General features: G+C 41.8%; 1 protein-coding gene across 1 annotated transcript in view; it reads left to right on the top strand.

Annotated features, from left to right (window-relative positions):
• The window catches only part of IBTK (inhibitor of Bruton tyrosine kinase), a 48,689-nt gene extending 38,862 nt beyond the window's left edge, over positions 1-9,827 (top strand). The window contains exons 22-29 of the mRNA XM_083497452.1: positions 1,480-1,628; positions 2,416-2,579; positions 3,244-3,336; positions 3,605-3,748; positions 6,714-6,848; positions 7,553-7,624; positions 7,712-7,844; positions 8,806-9,827. Coding sequence (XP_083353578.1) covers positions 1,480-1,628; positions 2,416-2,579; positions 3,244-3,336; positions 3,605-3,748; positions 6,714-6,848; positions 7,553-7,624; positions 7,712-7,844; positions 8,806-8,931 — 1,016 coding nt within the window. The 3' untranslated portion in view covers positions 8,932-9,827. The remainder of the gene's footprint in view (positions 1-1,479; positions 1,629-2,415; positions 2,580-3,243; positions 3,337-3,604; positions 3,749-6,713; positions 6,849-7,552; positions 7,625-7,711; positions 7,845-8,805) is intronic.
• Positions 9,828-23,689: the final 13,862 nt, after the last annotated feature.

The raw sequence follows: 23,689 nt of genomic DNA, 5'->3' as shown, positions 1-23,689 counted from the left end.
GATTCACATGTGTCAGCTGCCACTTTGTTTTCCATGTAATATTGTAAATCTGTTGTAAATCTGTTGTATCATGTGACCATCGTTTTCCAGGCTGAGAAGTTGTTGGTGTGAGTGACTTGCTGGGGCTTGTTGCTACTGTATTGCCATTTGTTTTTGCTTTCATTGTGGCTGTGGACTTGATAATACATAGTGTTTTGATTAAGCTCTGTAAATTGTACCCCAAAGCTGCAAAGGGCTGTGCTGAAAGAAGACAGGGCTTTCCCCTGACCTCTGCAGACAGTTGCAGGCAGCTTCATTGCAGTAAAAGTGATGAAGCCAGTTCACTTGTGTCAGATGTGGTGCATTCAGCTGCTGGCTGTTTCTCTCTGTCTCTGTCTCTCTCACTCTCTCCATTCTAAGCAAGAGTTTCCTCTCAATAGTCCATGACAAAGTAGAGCAAACTGAAATCTTCAATTGAAAAACTCGTTACGTTATTCTGTATCGCAAGATGGCTTGTTTGTATCATTATTACAGTACAACTATAAAATGCATAATAGATAACCCGATCGCTGGTGTTGACTCCCAGAGCCTCAACAGGACCTTGCAGAAACAAACAACTTCAAGGGATGTCAGAATACATACATGCATACATATTCCTTAGCGTCCAGTTTGGCTGCTGCCCCAGCACTGGCAGCAGTAGCACTGGGCATCAGGAGAAGCAGAAGACACTCTTCTGTTTAGCTAATGGGAGGCCCCATTAGCTAAAGTGGTGCTTCAGGTTAAGAACAGTTTCAGATTAAGAACGGACCTCCAGAACAAATTAAGTTCTTAATGCGAGGTACCACTGTACAGATAAGTAAAGGACCCCTGATCATCAGGTCCAGTAGTGACCGACTCTAGGGTTGCGGCGCTCATCTCGCTTTATTGGCTGAGGGAGCCGGTGTACAGCTTCCGGATCATGTGGCCAGCATGACTAAGCCGCTTCTGGCGAACCAGAGCAGCGCACGGAGCACCGCTTACCTTCCCACCGGAGCGGTAACTATCTACTTGCACTTTGATGTGCTTTCAAACTGCTAGGTTGGCAGGAGCAGGGACCGAGCAACGGGAGCTCACCCCGTTGCGGGGATTCGAACCGCCGACCTTCTGATCGGCAAGTCCTAGGCTCTGTGGTTTAACCCACAGTGCCACCCGCGTCCCTGTACAGATAAGTAGTGAGGAGTAAATGCTGAGATTGGAGTGAGGAAGCTATCTGCTAAACTGTCTGGTGTAGCAAGTGTAGCTGTTGGTGGTGTGTGCATGCGCCTGGATGCAAGGGTGAGATCAGAGCTGGATCTTTTGAAGTCAAGCAGATGGGCTGTAAGGCATAGGATAGCAATCCCCACCCCAACTCAAAAAACTTTTGCATCTCAGGAAACTTACATTGCCAGGATATGGTGTTAATCAAGCTTGAATTACAGAGACTAACCATTTCTTTTTTCCTTCCTCTCCTAATACTTGTAGGGATACTGAAACTAGATAAAACCAACTCCATTGAATCCCTCCCTGAAATGCTGACCTCTGATTCTGAAGGTAGCTACGTAGGAGTGAATAGCCCCAGAGATTTGCAGTCCCCTGACTTCACAGCAGGATTCAATGCAGATAAAGTTGAGGTTAGAGCATTTTAATTTCTCTGTTTGCCTCAGTGTTTACTAATTAAATAAAACACAGCATCTAATGTTTTTAAACATGTATGCCAATCTTTTCTTTTTTTTTGCTTTTGAGTTTGCAAAAAAACACACACCCAAAAAAACCCCAAAAAGAAGAAGCTTGGGGATCTTCTTGAACAGCAAACAAACCTTGATGGGTCTTCAAAATTCTGGTGTGGCTGTGATGAGACACATTTAATGTATATTCATTTGGTAACTGAATAATGCAGATATTATGTCTCTTCTTTAGTTGGCTTCTTTCTAATCTTTATGTATGCCACATAACAGAATACCTTCTATGCTTAATGTAGCATAAATTTTAAAGGAGCGAAATGGCTACATTGTTGCATTTAATTGAATAGTTGTATTGGATGCAGTAATATGAATAAGTTATAAAAGGATTCTCTTAAAACTTGAAGGACTGTAGCTCTTATAAACACCACTTACTGTGAACACGATTACACTCTTGAAATACATTCACAGTGCAGTCCAGAGCACCATGCTGGGCTTTTGACATGTTAAGCCACAGACCTTCCAGACTGTGTTGCATGGCAAACCATTTCTAAAGCTGAAGGGTGTTGAAAATCCCACAGAATATGAGATTCATGCCAAACTCTTGGGCATGCCTGAAGTAGCTCTCTGGATCTACTTTGGATTAAATGCTGAATCTGGTTTTGTTCTCATCAGATTTGTCTGTAAATGCACATATTGTGTCTTAAAACTGTGTAATTTTAGTGTGCTTTGACTTCAGGTGAAAGAGAAAATGTGTGTTTCCAGTGCACACGTTCCAAATGCTAAAAAAGAGGTGAAAATACCCGAGAGAACATCGTTGCAAAAAATATCTCTTCCACAGTGCATTCCTAACAACAAAAACACCTCCGCAAGCTCTTCCAACTGGGTTATCAGCTCTTTTAGGTATATATTTTGTTTGTTCCCACGTGTGTCATGTGCTGAGTTATTAACTGTATTAATAGAGTCGGTTGCTGATACCATGAATTAGGTAAGTTAAAATGTGAATTGAATTTCTCCTCCATCCTTGTGAGTCTTCATTGTGGAAGGGAAGTTCACATTCCAGAGGGCATTTGGCCTGCATAGTTGTTGACATGTTTTCTGACACATCAGATGACCAGGTTATTTAGTGGTAGTTATGCACATTAAGTTAAAAGCAATTATATTGACTCTGTGTTGAAAGTGCTACTTTCCCCTTTTCATTGGGAGTTACTACAACTTTATCTGTGTAAAAGTTACAGCCCAAACGTGCTGGCTTTTAAGTATCTACTTCATGGTAGGCTTTGAAAGAAAAGTCGCCAAACTTCACACAAACTAAAAGTTAATGTGTTGGGCATCGTCAGCGAAACTAAAAGTGTCCCTGATGTTTGCATGTGTTCCCTGAAAAACATATAAAACATTCTATTTGAGGTTTGCCATAATTGAGGAAGGAGACATAAATTATACATCCGGTTACAAAATATATGCAAGATATAGAATATTTCAGTGGTACTTGGCAAGCAGAAGATAAGTAAAAATGGATGTCTTGAAAAGTAACAACTTGTTGTGGTGTTGTTGTTGTTTCATTCAGTCCTGCCAGTCCCCCTGCTATGGATTTAAGAACTATTATGGAAATTGAAGAAAACATGCAAAAATGTGGAAGCATGCCAAAGATAAATTCAGGGTTGGTAAAAGAAAATGATTTAATAAGAGAAATGATAAGATCTATTTGTGTTAATTTAAATTCTTAACTTACTTATAAATTCCTAATTTTTGAGGGGGGGCTTTGAAACTTTGGAAATAATTTTATGGGGCTCTGATCTACCTGATGATATAGCACCTGTCTTGCCTCAGAAATATTGTTTTTTAATTGCATGATTGTGTAAAAACAGATCAGGAGGGATTTGATAGGCTGTAGTAAACTACTTCACGTTTCTGTTTGTAATTTTTAGTAGACCCACTTCTCATGGAAGTAAGCTTTCTCAGAAGCAAAGGAAGCTGATTGCTATGGCTGCTAAGGATAACAGCCCAGAGATTGTGCCAGAGGCAGCCATGCCACCAGCACCCCAAAATGCTGCAAAACCAGGGAATGTGTGGTATGTTTCTTAGTATGCCTTAGTGTTAATGCTTGCTGGGATCTATTTCAGTCTTTAAAATAAGCTTTGTTTCAGCTGAGCAGAACACCTAAGTAACTTATTAAGTAGTGAGGAATTTATCTGAACCCAAGTAGTATTTTCAGAATTGTCTCTTTCTGGTGTGGGCAAGCTTTCTCAGGGTTCATGAACAAACCTATATATACAAACGACTAACTGCAGTGTTAATTTTGAGGAGTTGACTACTCTGTATGAAGTGTGATAGGTTAATTTGAAATAACTGATCAGTAGGGTTTCAAGAGTCTGGAAAACCAGGCTATTGCAATCATCTATATTTTCTCGGTCAAGCTGCCTTCTACAGAATCATGCTATTGACCCATCTAACTTAGTGCTGTTCACCGTCTTGCCAGAATTCTTTCCTTCTCTTTTGCACCTTTCTTTTTAACTAGAGTTGTCTTAGATTGCATTTGGGACCTTGTACAAAGTAAGCGAATATTGCATTTTCCAAAGCATTTCCAAAGTTTTGTAGTTTTCCACAGTAGCCCAAGGTGAGGGGGGGGGGAACACACTGGGCACCTTTTAAAATTGCATTATATATCTGTCATGTTTGTATCCTGTGCTTCCTACCAGGAGCTCAGGATACACGACATTTTCCCACTGCATATTCTCAACAGCCCTTTGAACTTGGATTGGCTGAGAGATGATGACTAGGCCAATATTACACAGTGAGCTCCATAGCTGAGCAGACATTTCAACATGGTTGGAAATTTATTTTTCTTTCCACTACAATACATTACACTGGCATACATTGGTGTACTTCAGCTGTGGAATGAGTTTTGGTTTAATTTTAATGTGGGCATAGATGGCCAAACTTCCTTCATAAAATTCCTTTGGCTGCAAAAAATGGAAAATGGCAAACCCCCTAAAAGCTTTAAGCAGACCATCAGTGTGAAATCTTATAGTATTTTTTTCTTTAAAAAGAATTATGGCTCATTGGATAATGGAATTTATTTTAATGTCCATATATAAAAATAACACTACTGCTGGATTGATGACAATTCCTCATTAACAAACATGGTTCTCATTAAGGATTCTTGACTTAACTAATTTAGAGTGACAGAAAAGAGTTTGCATTTGTCTTAAGCTTGTTGAGTTCTGGTATAACCCTGACTGCTTTGAAGCCCAACTGAACTCACATGCATACATTTGGCACCATGTTGTGGTTTCCGTGCTTGCAGTATGTGGCATTCTCCAGAACTTTTGTTTTGCAGTGAAACAAGATCCTTGTCTTGGAAATTCAGCAGCTCTACTGGCAAGACAACATGCCAGATGGGTGTGGGACCTTCTGGAACTTTCTTCTTCTTCTTTTTTTGGTTGACATGGAGACTCAATATATCTTAAACCATGCTTGCCAAAAGAAACCTCTAGTTTCATGGTTTGCGGGGGGGGGGGGGAGTTAGGACTGTGGAGTGTTCTTTGAAGATTAATTAATAAAAACAAACCCAGCGTTGAGCATTTTTGGAAGCACAATTGTTGGCAAGCAAATAAAAGGTTGAAGGTAAACTAGCACACACTCCCAGCAAAAAATACCTCTGACCAGGTTTTCAAGGTGCACTTATTATACAGTGGTACCTCAGGTTAAGTACTTAATTCGTTCCGGAGGTCCGTACTTAACCTGAAACTGTTCTTAACCTGAAGCACCACTTTAGCTAATGGGGCCTCCTGCTGCTGCCGCCGCGCCACCAGAGCCCGATTTCTGTTCTCATCCTGAAGCAAAGTTCTTAACCTGAAGCACTATTTCTGGGTTAGCGGAGTCTGTAACCTGAAGCGTATGTAACCTGAAGCGTATGTAACCTGAGGTACTACTGTAATAGTATTTGGTGGGGGAGTGCAGTAATACCTTTGCTGAGAGATGCTGCATTCCCCCACCAAATACTATTACAGTGGTACCTCAGGTTACAGCCCTCAATGATCTTTCAAGTCTCATGCAAAAGCTTTCCCCAGTCCATAGTAGCCAACTTCTAGGGGCCAATGTCCCTTCACCGCCACCCCACCCCCCATAAAATATTTGAGGGTGCCTGCCGGAGCCCTCCAAAGTCAATAGCCATTGTCATTCAAATGGTATGTGTGCCATGTCATGTGATCGATTGTGCAGGGCAAGGCTTATCTAGCCCGCCCAATATTTTATTCAAGTTGCCACCTCTGCCCCAGTCCTGAGTTCAGCAAAACAATTACCAGTAGTCAGTCTAACTTGAAGCCAAGTATTATTCTCAAAACGAGAGTTGCAAATCAAATTTTGTTCCTTTAAAAAAGAAGTTATTTATTAGACTGTGCTCAGAAGAGATCTACAACAATGTTAAAAATGCTTGAAAGAATCTCTCCAATGGGCAACAATGTTTCAGTGTAACTAATGGTAAGGTAAAGTGATGCCTCACTGTTTGTGAATAGTTGGGGAATAACCAGATCTTCTTTTACCGCCTGTTCCCAATTGCATTAGTACTAGAGTATGTGTCTGCAGCCTTCATCCATCTTTGGTCTTCAGTTGTTGTTGTTGTTGGACTACAATTCCTGTCATCCCCAACCAGTCTCTATGGAATGTGTAGTCCAACACCTAGGGACTCAAGTTTGGGAGTGCTGGGTGAGGCTAGTAAGCACTTTTGCCTAGTAACTCCTGTCTGTTTTGTAGGGTCTTCAGTATACTTAAGATGACTCAATAACTCCAGTTGGTTGGTAGCATATAAATATTCTTAAGTAAGTAATAAACAGCCATGGACATGCAACAGATTTGTGTTAATTAGGATTTTCACACAATTTTAGTCTGTTGGTAAAATAATTTTCAGACAGAAAAATCTCTAGGATCTTCTGGAAGTTACAGCATAGCAGTGTTTGATTCATTTAGTTTGGTGTGACTGAAATATAGCACAAAAGGTACAAGGGTTTGAGACTTTATCCCTCTTTTCTCCTAAAGGGCTTCTTCATTGCAGTCTGCTTCGCCAAAGTCATTCCGTAATCTCTTGGAGGAAGGGAAAAGAACAGTTGGTGCCAGTCCTGGAAAACATTGTGCTAAAGTGATGGACGATGCACAAGATCAAAAATCTCTGAGGTGAGAAAGTATAACATTTATTTGCACATTTCTGGCGAGCACGGAAGTTGTGCACATCAATATAAAAAGCTATTTAAATACTTAAATACAGAGCATCTCATTTTAGTTGAATCTCTGTTCTGATAGCATGCTGTATTTCATTGTTTTAAAGCTATCATAAATTACTGAACAGAATAAATGATAGATCACTTACGGTACTTCCATAATATTGTATAGATATGACTAATTTGATAGCTTAATCAGTGAAGTGGCTTAAGGAAGCTTATTCTCAGAAGCAGTTCAAGTGCAATGTGTGTATAATGTTACTTCTTTGGGTTTGCACACCAGTTTAATGTAAATGAAGGAGTTGAGGGGGAACAATAGAGAGAGAGGTATAGTCTACTTTCCGCGTGGCTGTTAAAAATAATAATCTCTACCCTGAGCCATGCCATCCCATTAGTGAAGGTAGGTGGCTTCTATCCCCACTTTTCATAAATAGATGCCCTGGTTTCTATAGATAAATAAAACTTGCCTTGTTGTTGTTTTTAATCAAAATGGAAAATGTGGGATTTATTTTTTTAAAAAGAAAACAAATTCTAGTCAAAATATGTATTCCTCATACTATTCCAGAGATCAGAATTCATGTTGGCTGGCAACCTTTTTACTTCCTTAGGTGGTGTTTTTAATCAACAGTTCTTCTGTTAATATTTTATTTGTGTCTCTAGATGCTCAACTGCCACTGCTGTCAGGGTTGAAAATCAACATTTTAATGAACCAACACTGTCAGAAAATCTGAAGTAAGTTGGATTTGTAATTAAAAGTATTTGTAGGAAAATGTCTTCTGCGATGTGGTGACATGTTTCATTTGGTAATCTACCTTGCAGCCCTTGGTTGGCAGCATCCGTTATGAGTCCAGTTGTAGCAGCAACTATCACATTTGCAGAAATTGTCGAGGAAGAACTCCAGCAAGAAGCTGCTCTCATCCGGAGTAGAGAGAAACCTTTAGCTTTGATCCAGGTAAGGCAAAATGCTCAGTACAATAAGTTAAGAGTGGCTGATTACCATTCTTTTTATTTTATTAAGTACATTTTTACCAAGACCTTTGGCCCCAACAAGCTGTTTACAACCACTTTTTGAAAATACAATCCGATATAACATTCTGCTATGTTGTTTATGATATGTTGTGTTATTCACATGCCTTCAAGTCAAGTATTTTCTTAATGCCAGTACAGTATTATTTGTTTATTTCTCATTTCATAATTCCGCCACCTTCCAGGTGTTGTTGGACTACAGCTCACCTCATCCTGACTGTTTGTCATTCTGGCTGGGGCTGATTGGAGTAGGGAGTCTAACAACAGGGCTGGGAATGTCCCCCCTGAATCCAATTTAGGGCCTGATCTGGCATTTCAGAGCATCTCTAATCTAGTCAACTTAAATCTGAAGAGAGCGAATCAGGAGCCTTGAACTGTGTTTAATTAGGGTTCTGAAGCCTAACGAAGCATGCAGTTGGGGCAGGGGAGAAGGAGATGCAGGCAGACTTCCTGCATCCTCTGCATTCTGTCCACCCCCCAAACTCACAAATCACCCAATGCCTTAAACTGCTCCAGGCCCAGTTTGGTATGAGATTCCGCTGGAGCAGTTGCACAGGCCAGTCCAACAACAACTGGAGGCCCTTCCCTTGATTTAACTAGTCCTAACCAATAGATCTATGTGCTTATGGTTCCCTTGTGCCATGGTTCAAGAGAAGTTCGATGTGTTGTTTTCTTAATGGAAGAATCTGGGATAATGTGGGATTACAGTTAATTACCGGTACGTCTTGCGAGGCTTTGCCGTGCTACTGAGTTTGCCAGAAGATTTGGGCACTTTGAGGCTTAAGGGTCTGGTGACATCTGTTCTTCTCTGCTTGTGTAAACATCATCCTTAGCCCTGTCAGATTTCAAAAAGTATCACCCTCCCCTTTGTTACTCTCTTCTTCCAGATAGAAGAACGTGCTATCCAGGACCTGTTAATCCACTATCAAGCAGTTGGCAACCCCGATGAGTTTGTTGTGGTTGAAAGGTCTCCACAAGGGCCAATAGCAGCTCCAATGTGGAACAAGCATTGATCTGGACTAATCTTGGATTTTATGAAGATGTGTGCCCTAAGATTGAGGATAGTAACGTGTGTCCATCTCTTTTCAACATAATACCTGCTTTGAAAATGTATCTTCCTTATCCGACTGCATTACTAATTGTTCATATTACGAAGGTTCATATTATGAAGATGGAGAATGAAGTCTGCATATACTTAAAACTAAGTATATGTAGTTATAAGTAGGGCTGTATGAGCCTACCCTTTTAGTAATTAGCAAAAGGTGGAAAGCCAAGTGTTTTTTCTCCAGTTAACAACAGCTGAACTGTCAATATCATGCATACATGTTGAATTAATGCAAATGAATGATCAGCCAGAATACCACAAATTTTGATTTCCTAAATTTTGTTACTGTGTGTAAAAAGAGAAAAAGAAAAAAAAAAGCTGTCTGCTGAAGCAATGGTATCCAATGTCTGGTATGTTTCGGTGCCTCATTCTTGCTATTCTGGACAATGCTTGTTGCCATCATGCCTTATACAAACAAGTCTGTACTGGGTAGGCATTTTGTGCTGGTTTAAGTAGGTATTCAAGTTCTTCTGAGACTGCCCTTGTAATAATGCAGACTTTACTGTTCTGGGAGTCCAGATCAAATAGAAAAAAGGCATATTTTGGCTTGTATGGCAAAAATGGGATGGGGGTAGGTAGCAGCATGCTAAACTGCAAAATGTTTCCAGAAAAGCACATGCTATTAATTAAGCATTAAAACTATTCATACAAATGAGCATTGCATTTTGACAATTTTCACTTGTAACAGACGCGTTGGTACTCTGTGTTCAAAACCCTATGCCTGATTGTGGATGATTTTTCTTGTCATTGGAAAGTCTTATAAAAGAATGTTTGTTAACTGTATTAAAAGTGCTGTTGGTCCGATCAGAGTTTGTGTATGTGGGTATGGGGAGGCCAAATTTCAATTATCGCAACATTTGTTGAAATGATGGGGAAGCTTTGGAGATTGTTGATCTCCACCTCCCTGATGTGACTGCAACGTCTTTCACTCCTTTGACTTACAGGGTTGATTTGACTGGTCTGATTGACCAGGTGGGTGTCCCCTTCCTCATTCACTACTCCTTGGCCAAAGGTATGTGATAGCTACACTTCTTTGCTAGAACCTACAAACTCCCATCAGCCACAGTCAACATGGCCAGTGGTCAGGGATGAGATTAGTTGGAGCCGCAGTTTAGTTACCTGCAGTCTACATTAAATGTAGTTGTATCTCATGGTATGCAGTTGAACACCAAAAATTACTCTTTAAACACAATAAAGATCAAGTGGTGGTTTAGCAGGAGTTACCACAGGATACACAATTAATTAGCGTGTTATTTTTGTTGATTAGCTGAATTATTTTTATAGCACCCTCTGTTGTCACATTTTAATAACACACTTTTAATGTTCTAGATGACTAGTGTAGATCCGCCCTCTGTTTCCCCTCTCAAGTTAAGGTCTTTCATAATGCTTCATATATACAACAGGTGTACCTATGGCTGATTTTCTCATGTACTGGTGAAGGCTCTCGATATAGCCCTTTTTGTGTGTGGGAAGAGTGAGGAAAAGACTGCACTGCACAAGGAGTTTTCAAAATACCAAGTTCCACGATTAGAGTTAGTCCTTGGAACATCATCTGAGCTTTGTTGACACTATTGGGGAATCACAGGTAGCTGCATTTTCTTGTTCACTCTCGAGTAGTAATTTCAAACATGCAATGAATATGCTTCAACTACATGCCTGTCGTGGTATGGTCATTTTATTTATATATTTTTTAACATGCCTGCTTCTCCCAAAGGGACAAATCAAAATTTGGAGAAGGTGCCAACTGTGAGCTCCTGACTTTGCTTTAGGTCCAGATTTAATCCTTGCCTCCCCCTCCTCCAGTTTGTCTGTTATAATTACAAAGCGAGTCCTTTGCCAGCGACAGTCGCAAAATAAATTAGTGCTGTCTGGCTGTTAAACTGTTCCTTCTGTAAACTCTTTACAAATGGGCAAAAGTCCATCACTTCATTATTTTGATGTAAATGAATTTTGTACCCTTGAACTCCAAAAAGTAGATTTTGCAATATTACGTACAAAGGAATTGCATGACACACTCTCAGGATTGGTGCTGCTTTTAAAAAACTTGTTCTAGGTTTAAATGTAAATATTAGGATTCCCTAAAATTTATTTATATATTTTCCTGTAAAACAAGATGGCTTATTATGGGGAATGACCTCTTTTTTTGAAGGATTGCCAACTACTCCCCAAAACTGATACCTTTACTGGAAAAAAACAAAACAAAGCACAACTTCAGTTCTGAATACTGTAGGCGGACAGTTAATGGCGCTGTGTGTGTCATCTGTGAAAAGTGACACTGCCAGTGTTTACACGAGAGTCATCTTAAGCACTCATCGAGAAAATACAATCACCAGCTATGATGTTCTCTCCTTTGCAATAGTATCCTAGCATTTTGGAGCTTTTAGAACTTTTTTAGCCTGCAGGCTGTGCACTCATACTTGGCAGCTCAAAAATTGCACACCTGCTTATGTGTTATTAAAAAAAAGAAAAATCCCTTGTCAATGAACCCAATTCTCTCCTACAAGGCAATTCCCTTTTCCCTTCCTGTTGCCAATCCGTTACACAAGAATTCCACACAGGACCACTGTCCTCTATTTAAAAAATCCTGTGGGAGTCTTGCACCGAAGCTCAAATACAGTGTGGGAAAGCCATAAATGCACAGTCCTAATTACGTGCAAAGACTTATTTGTGTTGCCTATCAGGCTGTGGCAGAGGAATAAATACGGATATAAGCCCAACAAAAAACAACTCTATTAATGCTACATCAAAATGCCATTGCAAAGCTGAGAGTTTCTGCGTCTGCTGGAAAACAACCATGACATATTTCTTTAAAGAGAAACACAAAATATTAAAAAAGAAGAAGAGGAATGCACAAGGAAAATGCCACCTCAAAATGGAGGTGGTGTTCTGGACTTGACCCATTGATTATTGGATGCCCTCTAGTAACGAAATAAGGAGAGTATGCGAGCAACTCTTACAGGTGAACCCCAAATAAAATAGTTGTGTGTGTATATCTTTGTGGTTGCCTTGGCGCACAGGTGGGAATAATTTACTTGGGCTCATGTTAAAGTCCTTTGAATCCCAATATTTGTGTTAACCTCTAGGCATTTAGGTAGAAATGATCCTAGCAAAATAGTGGCAACCAAACTATAGATAATAACATCCTCAAACCATTAATGTTGACGTGATCCTCAAAGTTACCCATGCTGAGATCTCTATCAGGGTCTCCCGTTCACTCTACAAATACTCCATGTAATTTAGGACTTAACTGCAGCATTCCTAACCGCTGTAGCTTAACATATGATGTTGAAATGCAACTACTTAAATGCTTATTCACCTATGATATAGTTAAATGGATTAAGTAGATGTATGTGGGTACAAACTGAGGGCTGGTTACTTATTGCACATGTCTCTTTTGCACAGTTTGAAGACCTCATCCAGTGCTTGTAAAAGGCTCCAGCATTCCAGGTGAAGCCTCCATGACTTGCACCTACTGTTTCAAGGCCTACTATAACTTTTACCACTACAGTGCTCTTTTAGGAAGTGAACCCTCCACAGTTTCTAAAGCTACAAATTCTACAAAGTTCAGCATATCCCATGCAAATCAGACTGTCCTCGATTGTAAACATGTAGCTGATTTTTCCATAGTGTGGTGTTGATTGCATTCCTTACAGTTATATACTGCCTTTTCCTCCAAGCAGCACAAGGCAGTGTACATGGTTCACCCCTCCCCATCTTATCCTCACAACAACTCTGTGTGGTAGGTTAGACAGTGGCTGGTCCAATGTCACCCGGTAACCTTCATGAATGAGTGAGGATTGGAAACCTGGTCTTCCAAGTCATAGTCCAATGCTCTAACCCAGAGCTTTCCAAATGTTCACGTTGACACACTTTTTAGATATGCATCATTTTGTGACACAGTAATTCAAGAGAGCACAGGGAGCATTCGCGTGACACACCAACACACTGCAGCCGACACACTAACGTGTCGCGACACAGTTTGAAAATCTCTGCTCTAACCATTACTCCATTATTAGTAAAATCTGTACTATCTATACACTTAGTGTCAGATGGTCACCCTCAGGTAGGAAAGACTGAATGCAGCAGAGGGACTCTGTGGCCCTCAAAGCTTTTCCTAGATCATGTTCCCTACCCAGGTCGCACTTTACACATGCCTTGGTCTATGCACTCCTCAGGTTCTTTGGACTGGCTGGAATATGTCCTAGAACTATGTCATGATGCTTCTTGCTTGCCTGAATGGAGGATGCAGAGGATGGGTGGGTGACAAAACCGGGCTTTTCCACAGGTGGGATGGAGTAACAAAGTCATTTGCCACTGGCCCTGCCCACATTTTGCCTCTGGCCACACCTACTATTGGCTCTGCTCCTGTCCCAGCTCCTGCCAACCTAGCAGTTTGAAAGCACACCAGTGCAAGTAGATAAATACCACAGTGGCGGGAAGGTAAACAGCGTTTCCGTGCGCTCTGGCTTTCATCACTGTTCCATTGCACCAGAAGCGGTTTAGTCATGCTGGCCACATGGCCCGGAAAGCTGTCTGTGGACAAACACTGGCTCCCTTGGCCTAAAAGTAAAATGAGTGCCGCAACCTCATAGTCGGCTTTGACTGGACTTAACTGTCCAGGGGTCCTTTACCTTTACCTTACTGTTAAAAGCTAAGTGTTCTTTGAAATTTTGAAAGTCCTGGTTTTCCCTTGCAAAATACAACAGCATTCCCCACCCCAAGTGCTGCTGCTCAAACTCCCCCCCCCACTTCATACAGTTCAAGATAATAATGATCTCCTGCATTACATCTGTTTCAATCCTAGTTGTTTATAGTGAATTTGGCATAAGACATGACTGTATGTATCTGCAAGATTCTCTTGCTGCTAGCTTTTCCCACCCGAAAGCAAACAAAGGTTTTTGATCTGTGTGGTACACAATGGTATCTAAAATGCCAAATGGTTAGCTTGTTTGAACCAGGCTGACCCAAGTGATTATGTTGATTTTCTTCTTTCATTGGCCATTTCTGTTTACCTTGACTTTTGCTCTATCTCAAAAACTTCAAAGCAGCCTACATTATTGTCTAGCCCTTCCCCTAATCAAACTATTCCTGTGGCCTTCTTGCATCTTCAAGCTGCTGTTCATTTCCTCCCAGACTGTACTGTACTTATACCACCAGCCATAAATATTCCTATTGTCTTGTTGCTTAATGCAGATGTTCTTATTTACGGAGAGGAGATCAAAGAGCTGCCAATTAATGGTTAAGTCTGTAAATGTTATACAAATATTCCTTTGGTTCTAAGCACAATCACTTGGGAACAAGTTCCTAGGAGGACCAAACTTAGTGTTGGGGGTGGGATTTCATTAGGATTGTGTATGGGGGGGGGAAGGTTTATATTCCCACTTCCTGTTCATTTTGATCTTGATCACAACCAGTGATTATTTGCATTTTTTAACCACGCACATGAAATGTAGTAACACACTTAAATTTACATTTAGTTTGGCCATGAGTTTCAAAGTACAACAGGCATGGGATCTGACACGTTTTCAAGTTCTGAGAAAGCGGAGAGCAAGATACAGCTACAAATTGTAAGATGTGAATGCTAAACAGCCTTGCTTCCATAGGAAGCTACCTTGCACCAAGTCAGCCCCTTGGTCCATTTAGTTCAGTTATTTCCCACACTGGCAGGAGCTCTGGAGAGACTTGGTCTAGTAGGGGGTTGGACTAGATGACCCTTGTGGTCCCTTCTCACTCTACAATTCTACGATTTCATGACATTTCCAGTCCTACCTGGAGATGCCAGGGGCATGTGTTCTTCTCTAGTCCTGACAAGGAGCCACCTTCTGGAACTGGGTGTATGTATATAGACTTCCCCCACCCCCAATATATAGTCACTTTCTAAATAAGCTACTCAAGTTCAAGAGAAGGGCTGTGGCTCAGTGGTAGAGCATCTGCTTGGCATGAAGAAGGTAGACATACGAAGGCAGCCCTGTTTCGGGAAGCCTGGTGTTTTGTTCTGTTCCATTATACAGTGGAAACATGGTTCTCAAACTTAATCCATTCCGGATGTCTGTTCGACTCCCGAAACATTCGAAAACCAAGGTGCAGCTTCTGATTGGTGCAGGCGCCCAGGAAACAATAGCCGACAGCCACATTGGACGTTCAGCTTCCAAAAAACGTTCAAGAACCAGAACACTTCCAAGTTTTCGGAATTCAGTAGCTGATTTGTTAGTCAACTAAGCTGTTCGAGAATCAAGGTTCCACTGTATTTCATTGGAAACTGCCTAGAGTGGCTGGGGCAACCCGGTCAGATGGGCAGGGTACAAAAAGTACATTATTACTTTTCATTATTATTATAAGGTATCAGGTTCAATCTCCAAGTAGGGCTGGGAGAGACCCCATCTGAAATCCCAGAGAGCCACTGCTAGCCATTGTAGACCAGGGGTAGCCAATGTGGTGCCTTCAATATGCTGTTGCATTGCAACTCCACCTGCCTCCGTGGCCATTCTGGCTTGGGCTGATGGAAGCTATAGTCCAGTAACACCCGTAGGGCACCACAATAGCTATCCCTGGTGTAGATGAACCAATGGACTGACTTTGTATAAGGCAGCTTCCTATGTTCCCAAGTCAGTTTATGCTGTAATAAGGGTGTGGAACCTTTGGCCCTCTAGAAGCTGCTGGACTACATATCCCATCAGCTCCATACAACGCTCAAGGCTGATGGCAGTTGTAGTCTAACAACATCAGGAGAGCCAAAGGCTCCTACAGAAATAATAACTTCCAGAAAAAGAAGTTGCCCTTCATTCTTCTTGCAGATCTTAACGGGGAGGTGCTTCAAGTTTTAGAAAGTGACATAGGAGAAAGCCTCAAGATGGCAGGAGGCGGGGAGAGAACAAAAATGGCTGGCTACAGCAGCAGATCCTGCGCATTCAGTAGACAGTAGGACATTAGGAGAGAAATGTGTACAGTGGTACCTCGGGTTACAGACGCTTCAGGTTACAGATGCTTCAAGTTACAGACTCTGCTAACCCAGAAATAGTATCTCAGGTTAAGAACTTTGCTTCAGGATGAGAACAGAAATTGTGTGGTGACGGCGCAGCGGCAGCAGGAGGCCCCATTAGCTAAAGTGGTACCTCAGGTTAAGAGCAGTTTCAGGTTAAGAACGGACCTCCAGAACGAATTAAGTTCTTAACCTGAGGTACCACTGTATACTGGAGCCTCAAATAACTTTGGAATGACCTGCAGTGAATCTGAGCATCGTGAAATGTTCCAACAGCAGTGAGGTCTAGAAACTTGCCACGCTCTGTTTGCTGTATAGAAAGATTGCCAGGATTCTTTGGTTGTTGCCACAGTTGAGCCTGGGCGCTCAATCTTTTCACAATTGCAGTCAGCTTGCAGCCCAAGCACCCCTGGACGTCCAGGCCGAGGCGAAGTGTAGCTGCTCAGGTCCTGCCTTTCTCTCTTATGCAGAATACAGTCAGCTGGTTCTGAGAGCCTTGTGGCTCCCACTCTGCCTATTCCGGTGGGCTCTGGGCCAAGTCTCGCTAAAGCATCAACTTTGCATTTATCTCCACATCTTTCAGTTTTGGAAGCTCTGCTTTCGGAAGTATGCGGCAAAAATGCAGGGGGGAAACCCGTTGTAATTGCTTCTTAAAAGTTTCTTTTCTGGTGCATAGCCTCGTCTCCTGACGCATAGCCATTACGGTGCTGTGGTTTCATATGCCTTTCTCTCTGTAAAGTCAACCCAGTTGAAATCTGCGATCGTAACAAGTGAATTCCGCTGAGAACACAAAGCGTTTTTCCTCTAGTTGGGGGTGACTCATCAGCTCTGCCGTCTTGCGCCGTGACTCATCCTTGAGGGCTATTTTCTCCCTAATGTAATATGGGCAGCCGCTTGCCACATCTGCTAAATGTCATTGAGCAGAGCATGACACTTCATTAGAAAGCGGTATGCTTTCTTCACCTGGTAAAAGCGGCTGAAACAATAGGCGGAGGGGGAAGGTGGGAGCACTAATTAAAAGTTCAGATTGGAAAGAGCTGTCTGTTTCTCACACACGTCAAGCCGTGTGCCTCAGAAGAGGAGAAAGGAAGGAAGGAAGGAAGGAAGGAAGGGGGGCACCGATGAACGTTATCTTCATTGTGAAATTCAAATCACTCCTTTGCAGCTGGTGGCTTTTGGCAACGGGATTTGCACCAGGAGAGGGAGCTGAATGCTTGGCAAATCTTCGGGGATTAAGATGCACTTCAGAACACCCCTGCTTGGGCCCTTTGTGGCACATAGGATCATGGACTTTGGTTTAAGAATTGACAGATCATTTTAATCCAACTCAATGTCTCCACCAGCCAGATGCCTCAGGGAAGTTTCTAGGAAGCATAATTGAGAGAACTGTTCCCTGTTTCTTCCTAGCATGTTGTAAAATGGTTGCTGCCCAGGAATATAGAGATTTGATTTATTGCTGTTATCAGTGCTTTTTTTATCTGGGGGGTACGCAGGGGTACGCATACCCCTAAACATTTTGTGAATCTTTGTACTTTTGTCCATTTGCTGCCTTTATTTTTCCCGATTTGAACTATAAAATGGTGATTTTCTTGAGTCAAAATGAGAGTACCCCAAAACATTTATTTTTTCAGAAAAAAGCACTGGCTGTTATGGCTAGTAGCTCTTGACAAGAAAACCTCTGCCACGATGAATGGGGTTATAGCTACTCTTGGTCCTGCAAACTTCCAGCTTGGGCCCCTGCCTACAGCCACAGTAGCGTTGGAACTGCAAGTTAAATTAGTGGCCGGGAATGCTTTTGACCATTTCACTTAGGGGGGAAATTTTGTTTGTGTGTGTTTGGGCAGTACCATTTCAGACTGAAGCTGAAGGATATGATCAAATGCCTCTTCATTAGGCCAGCTAGTTCATGAGAAAGTGTCATGAACATGAACTGGCAAGACTATGGGGAGAAGGAAGAGGATCCCAGCAAGGGGTGTAGCCAGGACTGGGACACACTGGGGATGGGGAAGGAGAGGTTGGTGTAGGAATTACACACGGGGCAATTGGCAAGGTGATGGGAGTCAGTGCACAGGAACCAGAGCAGCAGAGGGACCCATAACTCCATGAACACGGTGGGTTCTGAGGTGTAGGGAGAAGTGGCAGGGTGCTCCAAGAGGCTGAGGCAAGCAAGGGCCCACAGCCCAGCTCCCTAGCTGGCCAGGTGGGGCTCGCTAACTCTGGGAGGAGGTCTATGATTCCTCAGCTAGAGTAGGTTCAGAACAGGTGAGGGTCACCTGCCTCATCAAGCCCAGATTCTGCAATCAGCGTGCAAAGTATAAAAGGGAAGCAGAGCTGAGGTGCTGTGTCTGCTCAACTGCCCATGTTGATGGGACTCAACTTGGATGTTGAGGATCTCTGTGGATCTGTATGTGGACACCAGATCCATTGTCTGTGACCAAGGCCTACAATACAATCACATCTGTTGAGACTCACTGGACAGAGATGAAAAGAAATACACCAGACATTTTTCAGGCTACAATAACGAAGAAGCCAAGCGAAAAAAGCAGATCAGCAAGGCCAGGTTGGTTCTGGGTAACACTCTACTACTTGACAGAACTAGAAAATAAAATGGTAGTCTAACACTTACAGTGCCTAGTTAAAAGTGCTCAAAAGTATCACATGCTACACTATCAAGGATATATAGCTGTGTGTGTAGGCAGGAGTGTGTGTTTATACCTGTGTATACGGGTACATTTGTAGCTTTATGGCTACATTTGTGGTTTTTTGAGGGAGGGGCTTGGGCTAGGTGACCACAAGCCTCTCAGTTCTTATATGGGGGGAATCGAAGTGTGATTGGGGCCCATGGCTCTTTCATAGAGTTCTACATTTGCCACAGCCCCCCAAAGGTTGGCAAACCCTGTGACTTATACATTTGTTAATCTTTAAGGTGCCACAATACTTTTTTTTCCCCCTGAGAGAGGAAGAGATGGTTACTTCTTTGGGAATTCATTATTAACAAAGCACAAGCTTATGAGGCGGAGATTGCAGTATCCAACTCTGAATACTTAACTGTAGTAAATTGTTAATAGCCATATTGATTCATTATTCATCTAGACAAATAGACTTGATCCCATTAAGAAAACCGACATGCCTCATGAGGAGATGGTTCTTCAGAATGATATATAAAACCCAAGAGAGCTATCTAATCGCCACAAATCAATCCTTCAAGTGAAATGTATTAGAGGCATATGTTAGAGGAATAGTTAAATTTGACTGGCACATCAATTTTTGCTGTTTAATGATTAATTTTGCTCTAAATCATTTCTGCTTGTTCTTTGGTATTACTTTGGGGGTGGTTCATAGTACTTGTTCATCCACGTGGAAACTACTGGCACTGTCAAGTTCAACTGTGAATGTACCACATTGAACTTAGAAGCTCTGGCGATGAAGGCAGAAGTTCTTGGGGCTCAGACAATGCTCTTGACAGTTCTTCCAGTAAAGCACCACCTCTGACGGCAGGGACTGCTTCAACCCCCTCAGTTTAGTTTGGTGCAGTTTATTAAATTGCAGTGCTTATGCGTCCATAATATATTTTCAATAGAGAAGGATGAGGAACAACCTGGCCACCACTTCATGACCTCCTAGCAGCCCCACTGGGTCTTCCAGCTGCTCCTGGTCTAACTTCTACCCCAGGATCAACATTTTTTGGAACCTCCAAAAATGGTTGGGTCAACATCTAGATTTACAAGTGACAAAGGTGTAGTACTGGAAGTTTGAGACCAGTGAATTAGCTCCATGGAGGCTAACAAGCTGGATGATATACAGTTTTTATTATTATACATAGGTGGTTTGAATAGGGTTGTGCTCTGTTATGGTTGAGGTTTTTTTGTGATGGTTTTGTGTTGCATATTCTTGCTTTCATGGGAGCTCCCAGGCCAGAGATTTTACTTTTAAAGCATATACATGCTTTACATAAATAAGGATTGGGGCTCTCCTAGTTCCAAGACTTGCTCTTGAATATTCAGGTAGTGACTGTCATCCAGAGCACTTATCAGCTGCCTGTGTCTGTCCTTTGTATGTTGTCAATGTCCAGATTAGAAGGTATCACATCACCTGTATACCGGTCAGATTGCATCAAAACATTTCCTTTAGCATGATACAGAAGTAGGATTAAGATATCAGTGTCATTGGCAACCACAGTTATGTGTCTATATCCTGTTCAGCTTGTTGAGGGTGTCTATAGTAGCATGAATCAAAGTATGACCTTTGCAAGTCATTCCCAAGTATTGTTTCCTTCCCCTTCTGTTCCTGGAAAATGAAGTACTCTGCTTAGAAAACCTGGGGGAGCATTACAGTCACACATGAATGCTTTGTGTGGCATTTCCATGGCAGAGTGAGGCAGCAGGTGTGCTGGTGGAAAGCAGTGGTGAGGTATTGAAGTTGTGTGGATTATATCCTAAACCCACCTCCTGCCCTCAGGTGTGATACTGTCCCTTCTCTTGCCAGTTCTTAGAGTCCTCCAGAGGCCTATAAGAAGCCCTCAAACAGGACATGAGCAGAGCATCTCTCTTTGCACTTGTGATTTGCAGCAACTGGTACTCAGAGACATATCCCCTCCTCTGGTGGAGGTAGAACACAGCCACCATGGCTAGTAGACACTAATAGCTTCATCCATCATGAGTTGATCTAAACCAGTGTTTCTCAGACTTGGGTCTCCAGTTATTTTGGATGACAATTCCCATCATCCCTGGACACTGGTGCTGCTAGCTAGGGATGATGGGAGTTGTAATCCAAAAACTGTTGGAGACTCAAGTTGATGTAAACCTTTCCAAATGCCATTCAAGTTATGTTTTGCAGGACCAAATTGAGCCGTTTTAAATATGTGCTATGTGAAGAAGTAGTTCCTTTTGTCTGACTCCCCAAACACTGAGCTTCATTAGATTGCCATGGGTGGAATTTCGGTTTTTTAATGTAATCCATTCCGGAAGACCGCCTGAAAACCAAAAACTCAATATGGAAGCCTCAATACAATAGGGAAACTCAAAACGGAAGACGCGTGACACGTTCAGCTTCCGAAAATTGTTCAAAAACCAGAGCAGTTTTGGGCATCTGAAGGCTGAAACGGTTGACTTCTGAGACGATTGAAAACTGAGGTTCCACTGTATTATAACAAGTATAATAATATTTATTCCATTTTGAATGCCATGCATAATTCTATACATCTCTTGCCTTGTTTCTAAACAAAAAAGCCTCAAATAGTGTAACCTTTCCCATCCCCATTATCATTTTGGCTGCTTTTTCTTAATCTTTACTAGCTCTACAGTATCCTTTTTGAGGTGCAGCTGCCAGAACTGATTCCAAATGCAGCTGCATCATAGATTTGTATAATGGAATTGTGATACTGGCAGCTTTGTTTTCAGTTCCTTTCCTATTGATCCCTAACATGATGTTTGCCTTTTTCTCAGCTGCCGCGCACTGGGTTGACCTTTTTCATTGAGCCACTGAAATGTACTCGGAGCTGAGAGTGGATTTCATGCTCTTTATTCAGCTCATAGTGGTGAGGAGGAATGAATGTTCCCCCAAAACATCTGCTTTATATACATTATTTACACAAAGGGCTGCATGTGATTGGCTAATTCCGGGATTCTCCTGTAGGCCAATCAGGTTGTGGATTCACTTCCACCTGGAGCTGGATTCGGTGGCTCCTGCGGACCAATCACACTGCTGCATTCTGAATCCTATTGTTCTAGGACAAATCATACTGCTGCATTTTGGATCCTATTGTTCTAGGACCAATCAGACTGCTGCCTTTTGGATCCTATTCAACTCAGTACATAACAGCCACCCACTCCAACCCCAAAGTCACTCACTTTTCTACTCAGTCACCATCAGTTCAGATCCCATGCATGTGACATTTGCCCCAATAAGCATCACTTTACACTTGCTTATACTGAATCTAAATCGTACTTCTAGTGCTCATTCAGTTTGGAGAAATCAGGAAACTTAACCCCCTCACCCCTCATTCCAGGTTGTTTATGAGCAAGTTAAAAAGTACCAGTCCCAATACAATTCATTGTGGGAGTCTACTTCTTGCATCCTTCCATTGTGAGAACTGACCATTTATTCATTTTCTCTTTTTTGTTTATTGTTCTTAAACTTGTTACCATTCTGTAAGAGGACATACCCGCTTATTCCATATTTTTTAGAGGTATGTGTTTGGTGTGTATAGCTGCTGGCAGATGAATTTCACAAGTGCTGTGAAATGAAGGTTTGAGAACCAAGTTCTGAAGATGGTATACTTAGTCAAGCCATTGGTCAAGCTAGCTGAGTATTGTCCACAACACCTGGCAGTTGTTTTCTAGGCTTTCAGTCAGGAGACTTTTACAGAGACCTACTTGGAGGTGTTGGGGATTAAACCTGGGTCCTTCTGCATACCAAACATGTGATGGGTCATTGAGCTAACAGTCCTGCAAAGCAGTGGCGTTTGAACTTTACTTTTGAGTCCTGAAGTGCTCCACCTCATTCTACCTAATGGCTGGCTCTTCTCCCTTTCTGGAACCTTCTTTTCCATGGGTTTTGCCAAAGGCTGAGCCTGGAAAGCTCTCAGAAATGATATAATTCACTTAAGGAAGCATTTAGTGGCTAGGGATAAGTGTGGGTTTGTTTTAGTGGCATGTTTTCTATGTATTTTTTTGTTATATATTTTATGTACTTTGAGGGGTGGGGAGTGGGGCTTGGCATTTTTGTGACTGAACCCGAACCTATAGAATATGGAGAGTTAAAACTCTAAAATAAATCAGCAAGATTTTTTTTTAAATCACCCTTAATGGCAGGGGTAGGATACTTGTTGCCCTCTAGATGTTGCAGGACTACATTTCCCATCAGCCCCAGTCAGCATAGCCAATGATGAGAGATGATGGGAATGTTGGTCCAGCAAGCAGCAAGAGCTTCAGAGGTTCCCCATCTCTCCAATGCAGGACAGTCCATCTTGGTCTGTGTTGGTGGATGGTTGGATTTAGTTGCAACCCCTACAAAACAAATCCACCAAGTACAAATACTACCCAATAGGTATTCTGTTTACTAGAATTGTTTTTCTTTTCTGCCACATATAACATAATTGAAATGTTTCAACTTGTCTAAAATATAAACTCAACAACCATCTTAGAGTAAGTACTTTGCTATGGAAAACATACCCCCCCCCTACTAAGTAAGAGCCAAAGAATTAAAACTTGTCATTTCTGTATGTGGTGGCATAGAGTTTAGGCTTCCCAAGGTATAATAATAGCTGACTTTGTAGTGACCTTTATATCAAAACCAACAATAAAGGAGAAACCCTCATCTAAAACACAGTGATCAACTTGCCATTGAGCACTGTAGTATTTTTAGTTCTTGCGGCAGTGGTTCTCATGACACTGTCTTGAACCTGAAAAAATGAAGAAAGGAACAGTTAAGCTAATCTATTAACATAATATGGGAAAAGTATATATATTTGGATTAAATATTTGGGTCTAAAATTGTTGGCTAACTAGCTTTTCCAATATGAGTGGCAGAAGCCAAAACTAATTTGTTATTTTTAAAGAACTATAACTGTTCATTCACAGAGAGATTCTTCCCCGATTTTATTATATCCTGTGCACTTACGCTGAAGGTAACTTAGGCAACTTGGAAAGAAGACAGAATGATTGAATATGGTGGGACATCGCTTTGC

The sequence above is a fragment of the Podarcis liolepis genome (assembly GCF_965112155.1).
Source record: "Podarcis liolepis genome assembly, chromosome: 3".
NCBI classification, from domain to species: domain Eukaryota; kingdom Metazoa; phylum Chordata; class Lepidosauria; order Squamata; family Lacertidae; genus Podarcis; species Podarcis liolepis.
The sequence above is the reverse complement of the archived record's forward strand: the minus strand, read 5'-3'. Positions and strand labels throughout refer to the sequence as shown.